The 16,680-nt window shown below is 36.4% G+C and overlaps 3 protein-coding genes across 5 annotated transcripts; 2 read left to right on the forward strand and 1 right to left on the reverse strand.

Annotated features, from left to right (window-relative positions):
- The first annotated feature begins 1,139 nt into the window (after positions 1-1,139).
- On the forward strand, positions 1,140-4,711 carry LOC149013939 (Tetratricopeptide repeat (TPR)-like superfamily protein). The gene is made up of 2 exons (XM_089160018.1): positions 1,140-2,501; positions 2,587-4,711. Exon 2 carries the CDS (start codon positions 2,625-2,627, stop codon positions 4,347-4,349), a length of 1,725 nt encoding a protein of 574 aa, XP_089016144.1. The 5' UTR covers positions 1,140-2,501; positions 2,587-2,624; the 3' UTR covers positions 4,350-4,711.
- A 2,764-nt stretch (positions 4,712-7,475) lies between these two features.
- LOC149013940 (uncharacterized protein At4g22758-like) lies at positions 7,476-9,778 on the forward strand. Its single transcript, XM_089159108.1, has 3 exons — positions 7,476-7,855; positions 7,942-8,155; positions 9,483-9,778. Exons 1-3 carry the CDS (start codon positions 7,535-7,537, stop codon positions 9,776-9,778), a joined length of 831 nt encoding a protein of 276 aa, XP_089015234.1. The 5' UTR covers positions 7,476-7,534.
- On the reverse strand, positions 9,492-16,096 carry LOC149013941 (glutathione S-transferase 2-like). Of its 3 annotated transcripts, XM_089159110.1 has the most exons (12): positions 15,938-16,096; positions 15,645-15,750; positions 15,280-15,336; positions 15,114-15,199; positions 14,936-15,007; positions 14,085-14,138; positions 13,901-13,976; positions 12,907-12,968; positions 12,328-12,387; positions 11,659-11,761; positions 10,335-10,380; positions 9,492-10,237 (listed from the first exon to the last, which is right to left on the reverse strand). In XM_089159110.1, the coding sequence occupies exons 1-10, from the start codon at positions 15,953-15,955 to the stop codon at positions 11,660-11,662; spliced, it is 693 nt and encodes a 230-aa protein (XP_089015236.1). In that variant the 5' UTR covers positions 15,956-16,096; the 3' UTR covers positions 9,492-10,237; positions 10,335-10,380; position 11,659. The 3 variants fall into 3 exon arrangements, with proteins under 3 accessions (XP_089015236.1, XP_089015235.1, XP_089015237.1); XM_089159109.1 differs by lacking the exon at positions 10,335-10,380 and having other exon boundaries at positions 9,493-10,237; XM_089159111.1 differs by lacking the exons at positions 9,492-10,237; positions 10,335-10,380; positions 14,936-15,007 and having other exon boundaries at positions 10,392-11,761.
- Between the last annotated feature and the right edge of the window lie 584 nt (positions 16,097-16,680).

Genomic DNA, 16,680 nt, shown 5'->3' on the forward strand with positions numbered 1-16,680 from the left:
TTTTTCTTTTTTCTTTCCTCTCTCTTTGAACTTTAGATTCTAATATTAACCCGCGTGAAGATATCTAATGTGTACAGCAGAACTACCTCAACAAAAATGACGCGGTATGGAATCTAGACACGTGTTTACATCTTTAAACCAATCGCCGTGAAACTTTGGAGAGGAACGATCACCTCACTTTTAAGAAAAGAAGTACGTGATCAATTTTCCACCATATAATAAAGTATGGTCAGATAAAATGAATATAGAACCCTAGTTGGTCTCATATGGATCGCAAGTGGAGAAATTTAGTAGCAGCACGTACCTTTCTCTCCAGAGGTGATCTAGACTAGGTATGTATTCTCTCACATTTTTTTACTACACTAAATGATTCAAGTCCACCTTTGAGTGTTGACAAAATGATCCGAGATGAGACTCTTAATGGACACCTCACATATATTCACTTCTATTATATAGTGGAGAAATGTGAAGGGAGCATAGGTTTCTATCTGACAACGAGGGATCTAGATCCTCTATATCCAAGTAGGGCGTTCGACCACTAGATGCCTTGCCCATAGTGCAAGAGTCTAGATCAGCTTTAGCAAGGGACAACAATGTGCTTTCATTGATGTTTTTGAGCCACAAAAATAATGGGTGGAGCCCAAATTCTCGTTTATTGTTTTATTTTTTATGCTTATGGGTGTAGACTTGTAAACGGATTGGATTCAACTCGAATACACCAGTATCCGAATCCGAATATGAATCTGATTCAAATCCGAACTTTATTGGATATCCAATAACAATCCGATCCGATTAATTATCCGATTATTGATTGGTGATTCTTATTTTTTATTTATTTTGATTTATGATTTCCAATTTATGGTTACCGATTATCGATTTCCAAATCCGATTATTAGTCATATTTTTTACAGAGAAGTGTTTAATACTTTACTCTATTCCCGAGTTCCGATTACCAGTTTCGAATCAGAACATCGGATATGGACACCCTTACAAGAATTTGAATGTGAATTCGGAGACAGATTTCGAATATCCATTTACCGGTCTTACTTATCGGTCAACCCCTCCCCCTCTCTTGTCGATCAAAAGTGTTAGTATTCTTTCCTAAGAGGGAGGTGATGGTGATCCAAACTAGGGGCAGTTCTTGCTTACCACGCATAGGGTATCGGGTGACTGAACCCACAGATGTACGCCGGCCCGGACGCAGAGGATCCGGACTCTGATTGATATCACGTTTATGCATCCGATCCTCAAAGTCAAAGATGAAACTCATGAGAGAATCTACCCCAAGATCCAACTGCAGGGACCTTACCGAACCATTTTCGTTCTCCAAAGTTTAAATTTATTGCATGAACGAAAAATATGGAGAATATCAACAAGAAGAATCTACAAAGACAAAAAAAAGAATTCCAATTTCTAATGTAACCAAAATCTGAAAACAAACACCCATCATCAGCAGCAGTAGGCATCGATCCAAGCTGAACCCAACATTTTCTCACTTAACCAGAACTACTACAGTAGTAGAGAGAACTCTTAGCTTTCAGGAGGACGCGTTCAGATCCAACAGTTAACCTTTCTACCATTAAGTTGGTTCTTCTTCTCTTTCCTTTGAAACGCAGCACAGGAAAACAAAATTAGGGTTCTACTGAAGAAGAGCGGGCAGAGAGATCCATCTGTTTGAGTAAGGATTGGGTCGGAGGGGTTACAGGGCGAGTTGAAATTAAGAATCCAAGAGTGTGGCCGATGACGGCTGCAAGAAATATACCACCGTTGTAAGAAGTAACAGAAAGCATCACCATATAAGCAAGACCCACTCGAAGCATGTGTAGAACACCTTGAATCAACCAAGTTTTTCTCGGATTTTCGTTCTGTTTGCCAGCTTCCGTCGCCTTCTTCAAGACCTCAACAGTTGCTGCAAGCACGGCTATGAAGAACCAAGACAGCACATATAAGCCGACGTTGTTATCAGGGAAGCCAGGGAAGAGGATCTCTACTTGTTTACCCCAGAAGAAGCTGATGTGGTTCATGTAGTTGGTTTGAGGTGAGTTGCCTTGTCCTTCCATCGCTTGGAAAAGAAACAGAAATGGGATTGTGTTGCAGAGAGATTTTTTTCTGTTAGTATTTGCTGCAAAGGAAGAAAAGGGGTGTAAGATTCATAGAAGAGTCCTGGATTTACAGTCCTCATGTGTGGGTCCGTCCAGAGAAAATTTCCTAGAAACGAAAATTTCTCCTTTCTCCTACCTGGTTTTTGTTTGTAATGGCAAGTCGGTGATAAAGAATCTATTAAATTTGGAATCTTGAAGACTTAAGATGATGAAAGCCCTTTTTCTTATTTGATGAAACATGATATTTTCTTTACATTCACACGTCTTTCTTCTTTTCAATGGAAGTAGGTCTGTAGGTGACGTTTAATGAAGAAATTTCTGAAAGACTCCAGCTTGCTTCGCTTTGGTAGTTGCAGGAGTGCCTGTTAACGTCGCAATTTGAAACAGTTGTTTTGAAATGTGGGTCAAGTATGATTAAAATATTCAATTCGAATTTCACTCCGCCATTACCTCAATCTGACGCTTGAGGTTCCCTTTTTTCCAGATTGAATCGTTGATCAGTAAAAATGTGACGCTTGAAGAATGCTAGAAACCAAGTTGACGTATTTGTTAACCAAATGTGAAACATGGAACCAAGCGAAGCAAATTCACGCACAGATCTTCGTTAACGGTCTTCCCCAACTCGAACCCGTCTTGCTGCATCTGATCATCTCTGCACCTAACGTTTCTCTTATCATAGGTCAATACATCCAACAAATCCTCAATCGATTGCAAGGTCCTAATGTCTTCTCATGGTCCTTCACCATTCGATACTTCACCCAGCATGGAAGATATAGAGATGCTGTTGCTCTCTATACCCAAATGCAGAGATTGGGACCAAGCCCCACTACTTATTCTGTTTCATCTGTCCTTAAAGCGTGTGCTCGAATTCTTGATAGTAAGAATGGGGACGCAATCCACTCGCAGATACACAAGTATGGATATAGTGGAGATGTTTATGTTCAGACTGCTCTTGTAGATTTGTATTCGAAATTGGATGATATGGAGAATGCACAGAAGGTGTTCGATGAGATGACTGAGAGGAATGTTGTTTCGTGGAATGCAATCCTCTTTGGGTATTTGAAAGCAGGAGAATTGGAAATGTCCCATAAGGTATTCAAAGAGATTCCAATGAAAGATGTGGTCTCCTGGAACTCAATGATATCTGGGTATGCAAAAACTGGGGATATGGAGAGTGCAAATCTTTTGTTCCAGCAGATGCCTGAAAGAAACGCTGCCTCCTGGAATGCAATGATTAGTGGGTATGTTGATTGTGGGAACACAGAAACAGCATGGAGATTCTTTGATGAGAATCCACATAGAAACAACATATCTTGGGTTACAATGATATCCGGGTACTCGAAGAGTGGCAATGTTGAATCTGCTAAACAACTTTTTGATAAAATGGGCCAAAAAGATCTCTTCTCATGGAATGCCATGATTTCTTGCTATGCTCAGAACAGTCGACCAAAGGAGGCTCTCCAACTATTCAATAAGATGCAAGAGCCTAATGCTAGTGTACAACCGGATAAGATGACTTTAGCTAGTGTTATATCTGCCTGTTCTCAACTGGGGAATTCAAGGTATGGACCATGGATTGAGGCATTCATTAATAAACTCGAAATTGAGTTGGATGATCATTTGGTTACAGCCCTAATTGACCTATATGCAAAATGTGGTAGCATAGATAAGGCACATGAGCTTTTCTGTGGATTGAGAAATAAGGATGTGATTGCTTATAGTGCAATGGTTTTGGGCTATGGCATCAATGGAAAAGCTTTAGATGCAATTCGGTTATTCAAAGAAATGGTAAATGCCAAGATTCATCCCAACTCAGTAACATTCACTGGAATTTTAACTGCTTATAATCATGCTGGTTTGGTTGAAGAAGGTTACCAGTGCTTCACCTCCATGATAAATGAGTATGGACTTCTGCCCTTGGCAGATCATTATGGAGTCATGGTTGATCTTCTTGGCCGTGCTGGACGGCTGGAAGAGGCCTATAAACTAATTAAGAGTATGCCTATGCAGCCTCATGCTGGGGTTTGGGGAGCATTGCTTCTTGGTTGTAAGTTACATTCCAATGTTGAGCTTGGGGAGATTGCAGCTCAACATTGCTTTGAGTTGGAGCCTGATACAAGTGGATACTATTCTCTTTTAGCAAATCTTTATGCCTCTGTTGATAGGTGGGATGATGCTCAGAGATTGAGAAAGGCAATGGAGGAGAAAGGAATGACTAAAATTCCTGGATGCAGCTGGATGGACTAAACATAATACTCCTTTCTGTGCTGATATCTACAGTCATATGCTTTCCTGATATTCCTTGAAGCAGAGAATGCAGAACTCATATCTCAACTCAAATGGACTAGAATAGCTTCCATGGTTTTTGAGTGATGTAGCATGATTCAGTAGCAAGTACAAAGGGTGCCCTTTGGTTACATTGGGAGGATAGTGTTGCAATTGGATGTTTGAGCTCTGTTCCAAGAGATATGCTACAGGGTTCCTCTGGCTGGCCTCGGTGAGTTGAAAAGTAGTCTTTGATGATGTGGGTTACTCACTTCACTTCGGAACATATTTGTCTAATTTTATTGGGCTGGGAACGGTGGGCTTCAAATTCAGTCTGGCCCAAACTAGCCCATTTTAATATCATTGTGTAAGTTCCTAAAATGGAATGACCTGTTGTCAAATAAATCACAATGAGAACTGAATATTCTTTTCTTACCAGAAAAAGAAAAAGAGAACTGAATATTCTTTCATATTCTGTAATATTCTTGTCCCCAGATACAACAAATTTTTTTTTATTTGTTGAATAAATCAAAGAGACAACAGATCATGTCACTTTAAACATAGAAGAAATTATAAAACTTAAAAAGAAATTATGCTACCTATGTCACAAGGTACTCTTTTTTTTTAAATAAATCAAGCATTTGTTTATTTGTGACATCTGTATTACTTTGCCATGTTCCTCGCTATTGAAGAAGCTTCGCTATTGAAGAAGCCGCTATTGAAGAAGCTCCTTATAAAAATCTCTGAGTCAGTTAATATTAGTTCCAAAATAAAATAAAAAAATCCTAGTCATGATGAATATAGAACTTCCTCTTTTAGATTAATGTTCACATATATGTATATTATTTTGCACAAAATAAAGTTTAATTCTTTTTATTTATTTAAAGTTCATTCAAACTTTGTTATGAATACATCTTTAAAGTTTTTTTTTTCATTCGTTCCTATCTTCAAAAAAATGATCAAATAGTTTAGCACTGGAATATCTTGAATTATTTAAAGAAATATCTTGTTACACATCACTTCTAACCAAAAAAAGGATAACAAAAGTTTTTTTCTTTCTCTTAAAAAGATTGAGTTGTTGGGGATTCAAATGAATTGTATACGTCTTGATTCATGAACAAGTTTATATATTAGAGGAGAAAACTATTACATATATCACAAGGAACATTGAATATATGATTTCTTCACTAAGAAGTGTTTATCATTATCGATTGAGCAACCATACAATAGCCATTCAAAAAATTAATGTTAAATATCTATTAAAATAAATAAATAAATAAATAAACTATCAAGCAACAATGTTCCCAAATTGAATATTGATACCTCTTCAAAATTTTCTCAAGCCATTATAGCACAAACCTTTTTCTTAAAAACTCTAGTATTAAATTATTTAAGTTACTGAATTCGCACTAACATTTCAACCATTTAGCGTAAAAGGTTTAAGTTTTCAGATTATCAAAGAAGAAAGAATCATGATTTCAGGTTTCATCTGCCTAGAGAAAGTAGTTCATTAGGTTTTTTTTACCAAATCTTTATACAACTTATGATTTTTTTTTCATAAATTACTCGATTGCGTCCTGGATATTTTGTGAGATTTTTCCACTCATAATTAGTCTCTCTTTTTTTTCACTCATAATTAGTCTAAGATCAATAGCTATCACTAAACACTTAATTTAATAGCTAATTGCTTCCTCATCTTCCTCATTAATCAATTTACTAAGAAATATTCGATTACACATTCATAATGGAAGACCCAAAATCCATAGAACAACGTTTGTGATAAAGAAATGGAATTCTTATCCTTCATTTGTTAGGGTAGAGCTATTTACTTTGTCACACTTCTCTCTCATACATTATGAGAATTCTAACCATCTCTCTTAACGAGAAGCACTTTGTGTTTTCGTTGCATTTCTCAACCACAAAATCAGATGAGGCCCATAAATAAATTAAGAAATTAAGTAGGATGGGACCCATTGGAGTACCTTTTGCCTCCTTATTTGTGGTTAGGAAGCGTCCGGAGAGCATTTTCCTGATCTAGACTTACATTAGAAAGGAATTCACCCTTATTTTTATCTTAACAGAATTTAAAGAAAGCAACCTAATGTGTAATAAAGAAGTATGTGAATACCACAAACCTCTATTCGTAAATGTAGAGAATATCTAAACAAAAAAATAGTAATTTATTGATGTATCAACTAACTCGAATTTTCCAACAAAGTGTAAAAAAGAATACAATATTAACTTAGAATCAAAGGTCGCTCTATTGGGCATTGACATCTTGGCCCTCTCTGAAATTAAAACAGTGTTTGGCTTTTGAAATCAAACTAGGTCAAGACATTTGGTTCCTGCCAACAACCCAAGCAACCAATCAACTCATTTTTATCCCAAAAAATTAAAAACAACCCATGAAATTTTCCTTTTTTTTTTTTTCTTTTTTTTTTGTCCAAAAATCAACCAACCCATGACTCACAGGTAAAAATAGTTACTACTGTTGTTTGATTTTAGTGGGGGCAAACTTGAATGATGTGCAGCATTTGCTACCAACACTCGAGATTTGTCCATCTCAGAGATATTTAAAAGTGAGATGTACAACCAACGGGGGGTTGGTCCAAGTGGTAAGCAGCTTGGTCTGCTTAAGCAAGGTTCCGGTATCGAATCCTTGTGAATGCAAAAAATTCCCGCTGGGAGACTCACCCACCACAGCCAGGTGTGCGACTCGGATCGAACACCGGTTTATAAACCGAGATTGGCAAACCAAAAAAAACAAAGGTGAGATGTGCACCACTGAAGTAAAACCCATTTTAGTGAGTCTTGCGTGCTTTACCGCCTGTCTGAAAAAGTCCAAAAACTCAGCTCATCCCAGGTAAAATATCTAAGATAAATATTGTAAAGTATTCTTATATTTTATGACAAGCAAGAACACTATATGGTTGCATGAGGTATATAAATTATATTTTTAGAATGTGACGGCATTAGTGAAGTGATCAGTGTAAACTAAAATTAATCCTTGAGACTGCGAATGGCACACTCCCACGTAAACAGATTCCAAATTAACTATAAATAAAAACCCAACCAATTAAACTTCTACTAGTCTTGCTTTCAAGCTGTTCTGTCCATCCTTGAGACCATTTCTGCTTCAGGAGTAGAAGAAGGTGAGATTTTGGTCCATGTCAGAGAGAGGTTTCAAGCGAAGAAATCCGGTCTTAAACCGGAAGAACAGTCTATCAAAGCCCACACCATCCCTTCGCCGGCAAACCACAGTTCTCAGAAGATCAAATACCCCATTAAAACCGGTCAAGATTTTCCAGAGATGCAATTCGGAACCGACCCTTAACAGTGTCAAACTTACTCTGGGCGACAACAACAACAATAATACCGATGTCAACCTTAATGAAACCCAAGTTCTGAAACCTGAAGATGGATTCTTTAGGCCGAAGACTTGTATGGAGATCATCACAACTCCACCAATGTCTCCACGATGTTTTGATGTAAGAACCAGAATATCATGTTCATGCTTTCTACTTATTCAAGTTCTGGGTTTACTGTTAAATTCGTTTCTGGGTTTTTTGTGTAGATGTACAACAAGGATGCGAAGGTGATAGTGACGGTGACAGTGGAGGAAAGTCTATGGCCGGTGAAGATGATGGTGAAGTTAGGGTGGAGCGTGGAGGAGACCATTAGGTTTGTGGTGGAAAAGTACTACAAGGAGGAAGGACGAACACCTACCTTGGATCGTGACTCTGCTTCTTCTTCCTTCCACTTGCATCGATCCTGCTTCTGCCTTCACAGTAAGCCACCATTGCCGTTAATCATGCTCTACCTAATTCAATTCCTTCATAATCCTGTTCAGCTGATTTGACCATAAAATCTCAGATGAATCTCTTAAGATGATGTTGAATTGTTGATCGTGAAAACTAGAAACCTACCCTTCATTTCAAATGGACCTTGTGGTGGTGGTTGTGGTGGTTAGGTGTTCATGGGTTTGACCTCATTACGATTAATGCAGTGATTCCAATCCAATGGTCTATGTAGTGCTTGTGACTGTTGAGAACCTGGACCTGGACCTGAGCTGAACCTCCTAGATGAAATCCTGCTCCACAAGAATAGCATTTTCATGTTTGACCTTAGTTTCTTTCTTTGCTTTTACTGAGAATGTGACGAGGGTTGGGTTGGGTTGGTCATTTGGCAGTTTACTTTTTTAAGAATTTTTTTTTTAATTTTAAAAATATCAATTCACATAAATGGATGTATTTGATATGATTTATAAGTTGTAACTCTGTTTTTAATTAAAATAAATCGATTTAAAAATAAATTCATAAATAGGTCAAGAGTTGCGAAATCGCTTCAGTCATGCACATGATAGTTAACAAAATTTCTGACCGTCGGATCCAAAATTTCGGTCAAGATTACAATCTCGACTGTTGAATCTCAATGGTCGAAATTGAAATCTCGACCAATATCTCGCTCCTACGGACCGAGATGTATTGCTTAACCGTCATGCGCATTAAATGCGCAGGACTGAAGCAAGGTCGCAAGAGTTGTTCATATTAATCATTGTTTATACGGATACAATTAATGAACATGTTCTCAATTATTTTATTTAAACCCATCCATAAATTTGAATTTTATTTAAACTCTAGTTTGTTGGGTGATCGTTGGATTACTTAAATGCCACATGGCACAATCTTAGGAGGGAATTACAGGGAATTGTAGGAAATGAATTACAGAGGATGTGAATCCCTATTATTCTACCTTTTTCTCACTCCAAAATCTGAACAACCTTTTTTCATTTTTCTCAATTATTTTATCTTTTCTTTATTTATTTCTTTCTTTCTTTTGGAGATACTACACTTATTCTTAATTCCATTATTTATTGTGAACAAAAATAGATTAAAAGTTGCCAAACTTTTTTTCATGTTTGACCAAAAAAGATTCTTGTATTATTCTTTTCAAATAGATAAATTAAAGAATAAGAATTGATACTAACAATAATATTTATTATTATTATTATTATTATCATTATTATTATTATTATTATTATTATTTTGATGATTTGTCTTGTCTTAAAACAAGAGGAATGGAAATTAATATATAGTTCTCTTGATTTTTAAACAGGTATCGACAAGAAGCTAACAATTGCAGAGGTTGGGACCAGAAGCTTTTACCTTCGAAAGAGCAATGACAATGATGAAAGCAACCTTAAGTCTGATGGTTTAACAACACCAACGGCAACTCCTCCTCCTCTTCATCCTATGGTCACTTCACAAGTTGTTTTGATGAGAAACTCCACTTTTACCACAGTGGTGGCATCTCCTACCCCATTTTTTTCTCTCGATTTCATTGCTCAAAGTATACATGACTTTCTAAGAGAAATCCTTAAGCTAAGCAAACTATTGGGTTGCGTACAGTAGCCTATCTTGATTGTGTCTCATTGCATGCTTGCATTAAATAATATGAATGCATCTTGTTGTCATAAAAGTCACAAAGTTAGAATTCAATCTTCCTGCTGTTCTTTGTCTTGTTATGAAAAAAGTTCCATATTTTATTCAAAGTTGATGCATTAAATATCATCTAATTAAGGTTTTCCTTTTTTTGAGTAGTTATATCATCTATTATTTTTAAATTTAACTACCTGAGGTGTTTGGATCAGCTTAATATTAGTTGTAATCTTCAATGTCGACTTGCATGATTTTTTTTTTATGATTCAACCAATCTCTAGAAAAGAAGTTCTTGGGAACAATAGTATATAAAATAGAAAGGAATTAGAATAAGAACATCTCGTACAAATGAAAGAAACTACAACACACATCCCCTGCTAGTTGGTTGAAGCAGTTCTGCGTGACTAATAACATGCACTTCTGGTTGCTTTACTGTAAATAAAAAAAAAAAAAAAAAAAAGTGATTTTGCTAATTAAATAGCATGCTTTCATTGGAAAAAGAGAGCCTGCTACTAGCTTTAGAGGTTACCTGAGCTGAGCTAGTGAAGCAGCTTTGTGGTTCCACATGTTTTGATCTTAATTTTTGTGAAAATAAACAACATTAATATCAAAACATGGCACCATGAAGCTTCTTTATGGTCGCTATTCAAACAAAGAGTTGGTTGGGCACTAAGAAGCTCCTTGCAGTCAAGATTAACATCTTGATCTCAAAGGTGGGTTTAGCAAAGCTTGAAATTCAAGAGTTGTTGAATCTTGATTTCAGAGCTGGTTTCATGCTCTTTTAACAGAAAGCATACATTTGAAATCTATCCAAATTGAATCAGAAAGGGTTCTCTGAAAAGAAGCATTATTTGACTCTTAAGCCAGACTTGGCTAAGAATTTGGCTCTATTAGTGGGATAAGACACAAATTCCTCTAGTTGCTATCTGGAATTTTGTGGTCGTTTCATACAAAGCCAAATTTGGCTGGTTGCTATCTGATTTTGGCTGCCACCAGACAAAGCAACTAATCAAACCATGACTGGCAGATGAAATGTGGTTGTTGGCTTGTGAGTTGAGTTTGGTCATTGGGAAAACTAAGAAATCAAATCAGAGTAGATATGAACTGATGGTATCATTGCTCTAAACAGATATAGATCAGGAGCTTCTACCTCTAAAAAGGCCACTGCAGAGCCAAAAACAGTTTTAACCAGGTAAGCTGATGAAGTAGTATCTGTAACCTTCTCCTATTCTAAAATTTCTTTAAAGCTGGGGCAAAATGATTATCCAACTAATTTCAAAGTGATTTCTCTTTATTCCATTATTAAAAGATTTCACTGTCATCTTTTCCATGTAAAACTGCAACACAGACATGATTTACCCATGCCGAGAAAACAAATGTAACACTAAAAGGTAAAAAAATAAAATTGTAAATGATTTTAAACCTTGAGGTGTGTCAATAAGAGAATCCCTTATTTGGATTATAGATCTCAAAATGTTACTAGAATATTACCAAAGAAAGTAAATGGAAAAATATGATACTCTCAGAGCATTTCTCGACTTCAATCAATTTTATGATATAGAATTACTTATAATTTATAATTTTATACAGAAACCATCAGCAGATAGAATTTGTTCCCATAGAACATTGAAGGAAATACTCTCAGAGCATTTCTCAACCTTCGATCTATTTTATGATATAGGATTACTTATAATTTATAATTTTATACAGAAACCATCAGCAGATAGAATCTGTTCCCATAGAACATTGAAGGAAATAATCAGTACCAGCTTAGCTTATACAGTAACTACAATCTCAGATTTCAGTAGAAAATACTGCTAAACAAATCTTGTATATGAAGGAGAGAAAGCAACCTTACTGTACAATAGCATCAGGTTGTCTTTCTGGCAGAGAAGCCTGGAATGCCGGTAGAACTTTATATGCTTCATGGATCCTACTTAAAGTAGGGAATTCAGACTGCATCAAAGGGGAAATGAGTTAAGCTCAAAGGATTACTAACAGAGCTAAACCATTGCCTAGCAGTGGAACTAGTTTTATATTAGTAGATCCTCAATGTGATATCTCCTGTTTCGTAAGATTTATAAGACTGGTATAAGATAGTTTAAATATGCAAATGCCAACTTTCATGTTTAAGTGGAGATTTAAAGTCCATGGGTGGCAAGTTTGATGGAAGTAAAGTCTATGCAACCAGTAGGAGAACAAAGGTGATATAATGATGGCTGCAACCAAAAGCAGGGGCCATAGGAGCCAGCAAGACACCCGAAACCAGGCAAGACATGGAACCACATGTCCTGGCAACAGCTGTCCTAGTAAGCTTACTGGGAATTCCTATGTGGTGTCTCCATATGCTACAATTTCAAGAGGTGGAACAGGATTATTCTCCTCTGTCTGATCATCAAACTGAAGGAGCATCCCTTTTTATTATGTCTTTCATATCAAGTATCAAACACAGGCAAGACCACTATTAATCACAAAAAAAAAAAAAAAAAAAAAAAAGAGTAAAGAACCAGGAAAGGATTTACCATGTCAAGATTGAACCTTGTGATAGCCACACTGATCTGTGGGGCTACAAAAACATCAGCCTGCATACAGATTATTAAAAAAAAAAAAAAAAAAAAAACCCTCAATGGTTAGTCTGAAACTAACTAGAAAATTTTCTGACTCTGCGTGAACATTCAGAAAACTTGGCTTATCAACTAGTATGCGATTCAGAAAGTTTAAGAAAAGAAACAGTGAAGCAGAAACTAGCTGTTTTGGTCACAAGAATCTCTTCGGGCCATCACAGGAGACTTTCTTATGATGCAAATATGGAAATATTATGTTACCATAAAAAATTTTGGAAATTTTATTTTCATACTGATCTCAGCCAATCAGTATCAAGATTAACCAATTATCTAACTCTTCCCATGATTATGTTACCCTTTTCTTTTTGGGATGAATGATTATGTTATCTTTACAGTGTGTAGCTAAATTTTTCGGGGTTGAGACATCAAATGCCAGAAAATCTGTTTATAGTGGATATCGAATTTTGATACCATGAAGGTAAGTGAGAGTTCAACTAAAGTTCAATAATGACAAGAGTACTTAGCACCAAAACAGACCATGCATAGTTCATCTCCTGTAGCATATCTTCCATTGTAATCTTTCAGCAACTTCTCAAGGGCTGTTCAAAGTAGAAGACAGTTCAGAGTAACAAAGTGAAATGCAGCAAGGTGCAACTAAAGAATGAAGAATATAAAGCAATGTGAGAACATGCTTAAAACTTTCAGCACTTATAAAGTGGCAGTAAAACCCATTCTTCACCAGGTTAATGCCACTAGGTCCAGAACAAAATAAATGGAATTTTAAAACACCACTGCAGTAACTTGTGATTCTATTATTGCGTATAATTGTGTTTGTGTGTGAGTGTGTATTACGTTTGTTTGTTTCTCTTCTTCTTCTTCTTCTTCTTCTTCTTTTTTTTTTTTTTTTTTTGGGGGGGGTGTTCCATTGCATATCATGTAGAATTAAGACAGTTCCTCGATTTTCATTATCTATGGAGAGTAGAGTAGCTTGAATATCTTCAAAATTGTATTCTATTAAATGTGTTCTCTGGCTTTACATTATCTCTCAAGATGTTTTTTCTTCTTATAATTGGTGTTTGGCATATCAAGTTACAAGAGAATCCTCTCTAGTCTATCCACAACTCTCCACCTCCATCAAAGGAAGTTTACTAAAAAACCCGATTCACATTAAGCTGCATTTTTTGTCAAGCGGCCTCTCAGATTTGACATCTTTTTAGGTAACTGTAGAGAAGACCATGTGCTTGGAGATTCTAGAGTTTAAGCAGGGAATATTTAGTCCCCAAGGTAGGTAGATTAACCACTCTGTCAAGCTGAGAAAATAGTTATATTATTGCACAGGCCGCCGTCGTCATTGGATATATTCCATATAAAGACAGGAAGATTAACTGTTTTTCCCAATTTCATGTACTGGTAGGTTAGCAAGTCATAAGATATAAAGGTTTTGGACCAACCAAGAAAATCTGTGGGGAAACTAAACTACTTTTATGATTGAGCCTATCACCTACATGGAACAAATGGAAGATAAACTTACCAGCAAAGCCCTTTCTTATATGTAATTCACTCCATAAGATTTTCTCTACTGGACCAGCTTTTTCTTCTATGAATTTCTACAGAAACAAAGAGGCCCAGGTAAAATCAAGATGGAAATATCATCAATTGCAAAATTAAGGTGTTACAAAATGATTATAAATGCATCGCAGGAAATGATAACATACCAGAACTGACATCATAATCCGCGGCTGCATGCTAGAGCCAACAATATTTAAAACCTATAAACACAATGACCTTCTCAGAATACAGGGAGAAATTAAGAGCACTGCAAAAGAAATGTGGAACCTCCATAAGCATAAACCTCACAGTTTTGTTAACAAACGGCTGTAGAAGATCATACGAAATGATTAAGCTCATACTTTCCACTCTTCATCACTAGATGTGATATTTTAGATGTGGTTTCCAAAATAACATGGAAAACTTTTCTTGCATTGCGAGCTACAAAGATAAGAAGAATGGTCTTGGTGGTTATAACAGCTGGATTGGGTTTAAGAAACTGACATCTAAGAGCATTATATACAGTAGCTCAAAAGTTTTGAAGCAGGAGCTGACAAATATGCACAATTTCTCTCTAGAGAGATTTACAATTCAATTCTTTTTTGGATAAGACAGTTCCAACAAGCAAGTATCTAGAAATTGAAAGAGTAAACTTATGCTGTTAGCTCCAGCACATACAAAAAGAAACAATTCAATTTATCAATTGGTTTGTATCACCAATGCAGAACTATAGCCAGAGGATAACTGAAGGTACTATACCTAAAGTCATTAGCCAGAGCATAACTGACATTTCACTTGAACTAGCATAAATGGGTCAGACATTCTATTATATATATGAATGCATCATTCTCAGAGATCAATGCCACAACTGTCCGTTCTTGCCGCTACCTGCTACTGAACAACTTCTTTAATCTATCCCAGCGACCCACCCACATAAAATAAAATAACAATAAATAAAAAAGTGTATCTGTGTATATTGAAGAGCTTTACTTGAAATAAAGAACATTTTGAAATTCACCTGGAAATTTAGAGCTCTGCCCTTAGGATCAGGTGGCAAAAGAGCATTTTGAGGATACTTCTCTTCCAAATACTTGTTAGTGGAACAAAGGTAAAGCAAAAGATTTAGCACTCGATAAAGTACTTTGTCTCTAAAAAATCCACATGATTTGGAAAATTTGATTTTCACGTCCACTAACCAGCAAGATAGCAAATGAGTCTCCAACCACCACATCACCATCCACTAACACTGGAACGTAGTGAAGAGGATTCAAACGCTCAAACTCTGCAATCCGAGATCGAGTCAACCAAGTTTTTCCATACAATAAAACAATACAACAATGATCAAGGAAATTTGAAATTCACCAGGACTGAATTGCTCTCCTTTTGAGAGGTCAACCGCTTTGTATTCGTAATCCAGTCCTAGAAAGTCCAAAACAATCATCCAAAAAAACTAAAACCTTTAGATCATAACTCAGCATGAATATAATTTATCTGATCTGATGGCTCCAAGTTCTGATACCATAGTGTAGGATGCTATAAATGTCATGGAAAACCAAAGAAAAGGATCGCGAAAACATAGCCTTTTAGCAGATAAAGTTACAACTTACAACCAATATCCTTGATATCAAAACCGGCTACTTATGACTTATGAGACACTACAGTATAGAATAAACACCTTTGCCACAAAAGAGAGGGGGAAAAAAAAGAATTATATAAAAATATAATACCCTTTAGGTTTAAAGCGAACCGAACGCGCCATGAGCATGAGCTTTGCCAGTAAGAGTACAGCAGAAGCTTTGCAGAGGAGGAATAGTTCTCACTACCAGAGACTTCCTGCAAGAAAATTATGAGAATTTATTTATGACGAATCGTATGTTATCAAATTATAAGAAAGCGTTGAGAAAAGGAGACATCGATCCACCTAATTGACAAATCTTGAATTGACAAGTTTTGAATTTTCAACTCTGAGTCTGAAAATTAAATTGACAAGTTCTGAATTACTACAGAATGACGAAGATACCTGAGAAATTTGATCCATTTCGAGAAACACTGAGACCTGAAACGGTAGTTTATGCGGCTTCCGTCACTACCAACAGAAAATGCAGAGCCGTTCGAAGTCCAAGCACGACAGTGACTAGTGCGACATCGTAATTGGCAATTTGGCAGGAAGCCAAGCAAGTCAACAGCTCACCGGAGAAAAGTGATCAGAAAATTCAAACGATGCCAAACCGGGTTCATAGGTATGTCCAGTCTAAGATCGGATTGTCCTTCCTGGTCTATTCAAAGTGGACCAAACGGCTGACCCAAGTCAACAACTCAAATTAACCCTCGGGCACGAAGTCCACAGCTTTGTATATATACGGTTGCATCTCTGCGAGAGAATAAAGTGAAAATGCGTTGGGTGGTTCTCTCTAAACGTCACCAAACAAAGTGAATATCGTTTTAGTATTCACTTATTATCATTTTAAAAAGAGGATGAAGGTTTTAAAGTATCCCACGATACCATACGATACTAGTCGATACATATTCATATTTGACCAAACCGATACGATACATCTCGATACGCCTCTTCATTGAATTACACTAGCCAGAGCGACAATACTCGATACAAGACGATGCCGTCTCTTAAAATCACCTAACCATACTTGATACCGATACTTTAAACCTTGAAGATGATAACCGGAAGGGTTTTATGATCCACTAAAAAGAACCACACATAAAAAACTCTATCAATTAAATTCTAAGTGAATCATGGGCATTTTA

Source organism: Hakea prostrata, chromosome 6, assembly GCF_041222555.1.
Source record: "Hakea prostrata isolate BN-2017 chromosome 6, UWA_Hpros_2, whole genome shotgun sequence".
Taxonomy (NCBI): domain Eukaryota; kingdom Viridiplantae; phylum Streptophyta; class Magnoliopsida; order Proteales; family Proteaceae; genus Hakea; species Hakea prostrata.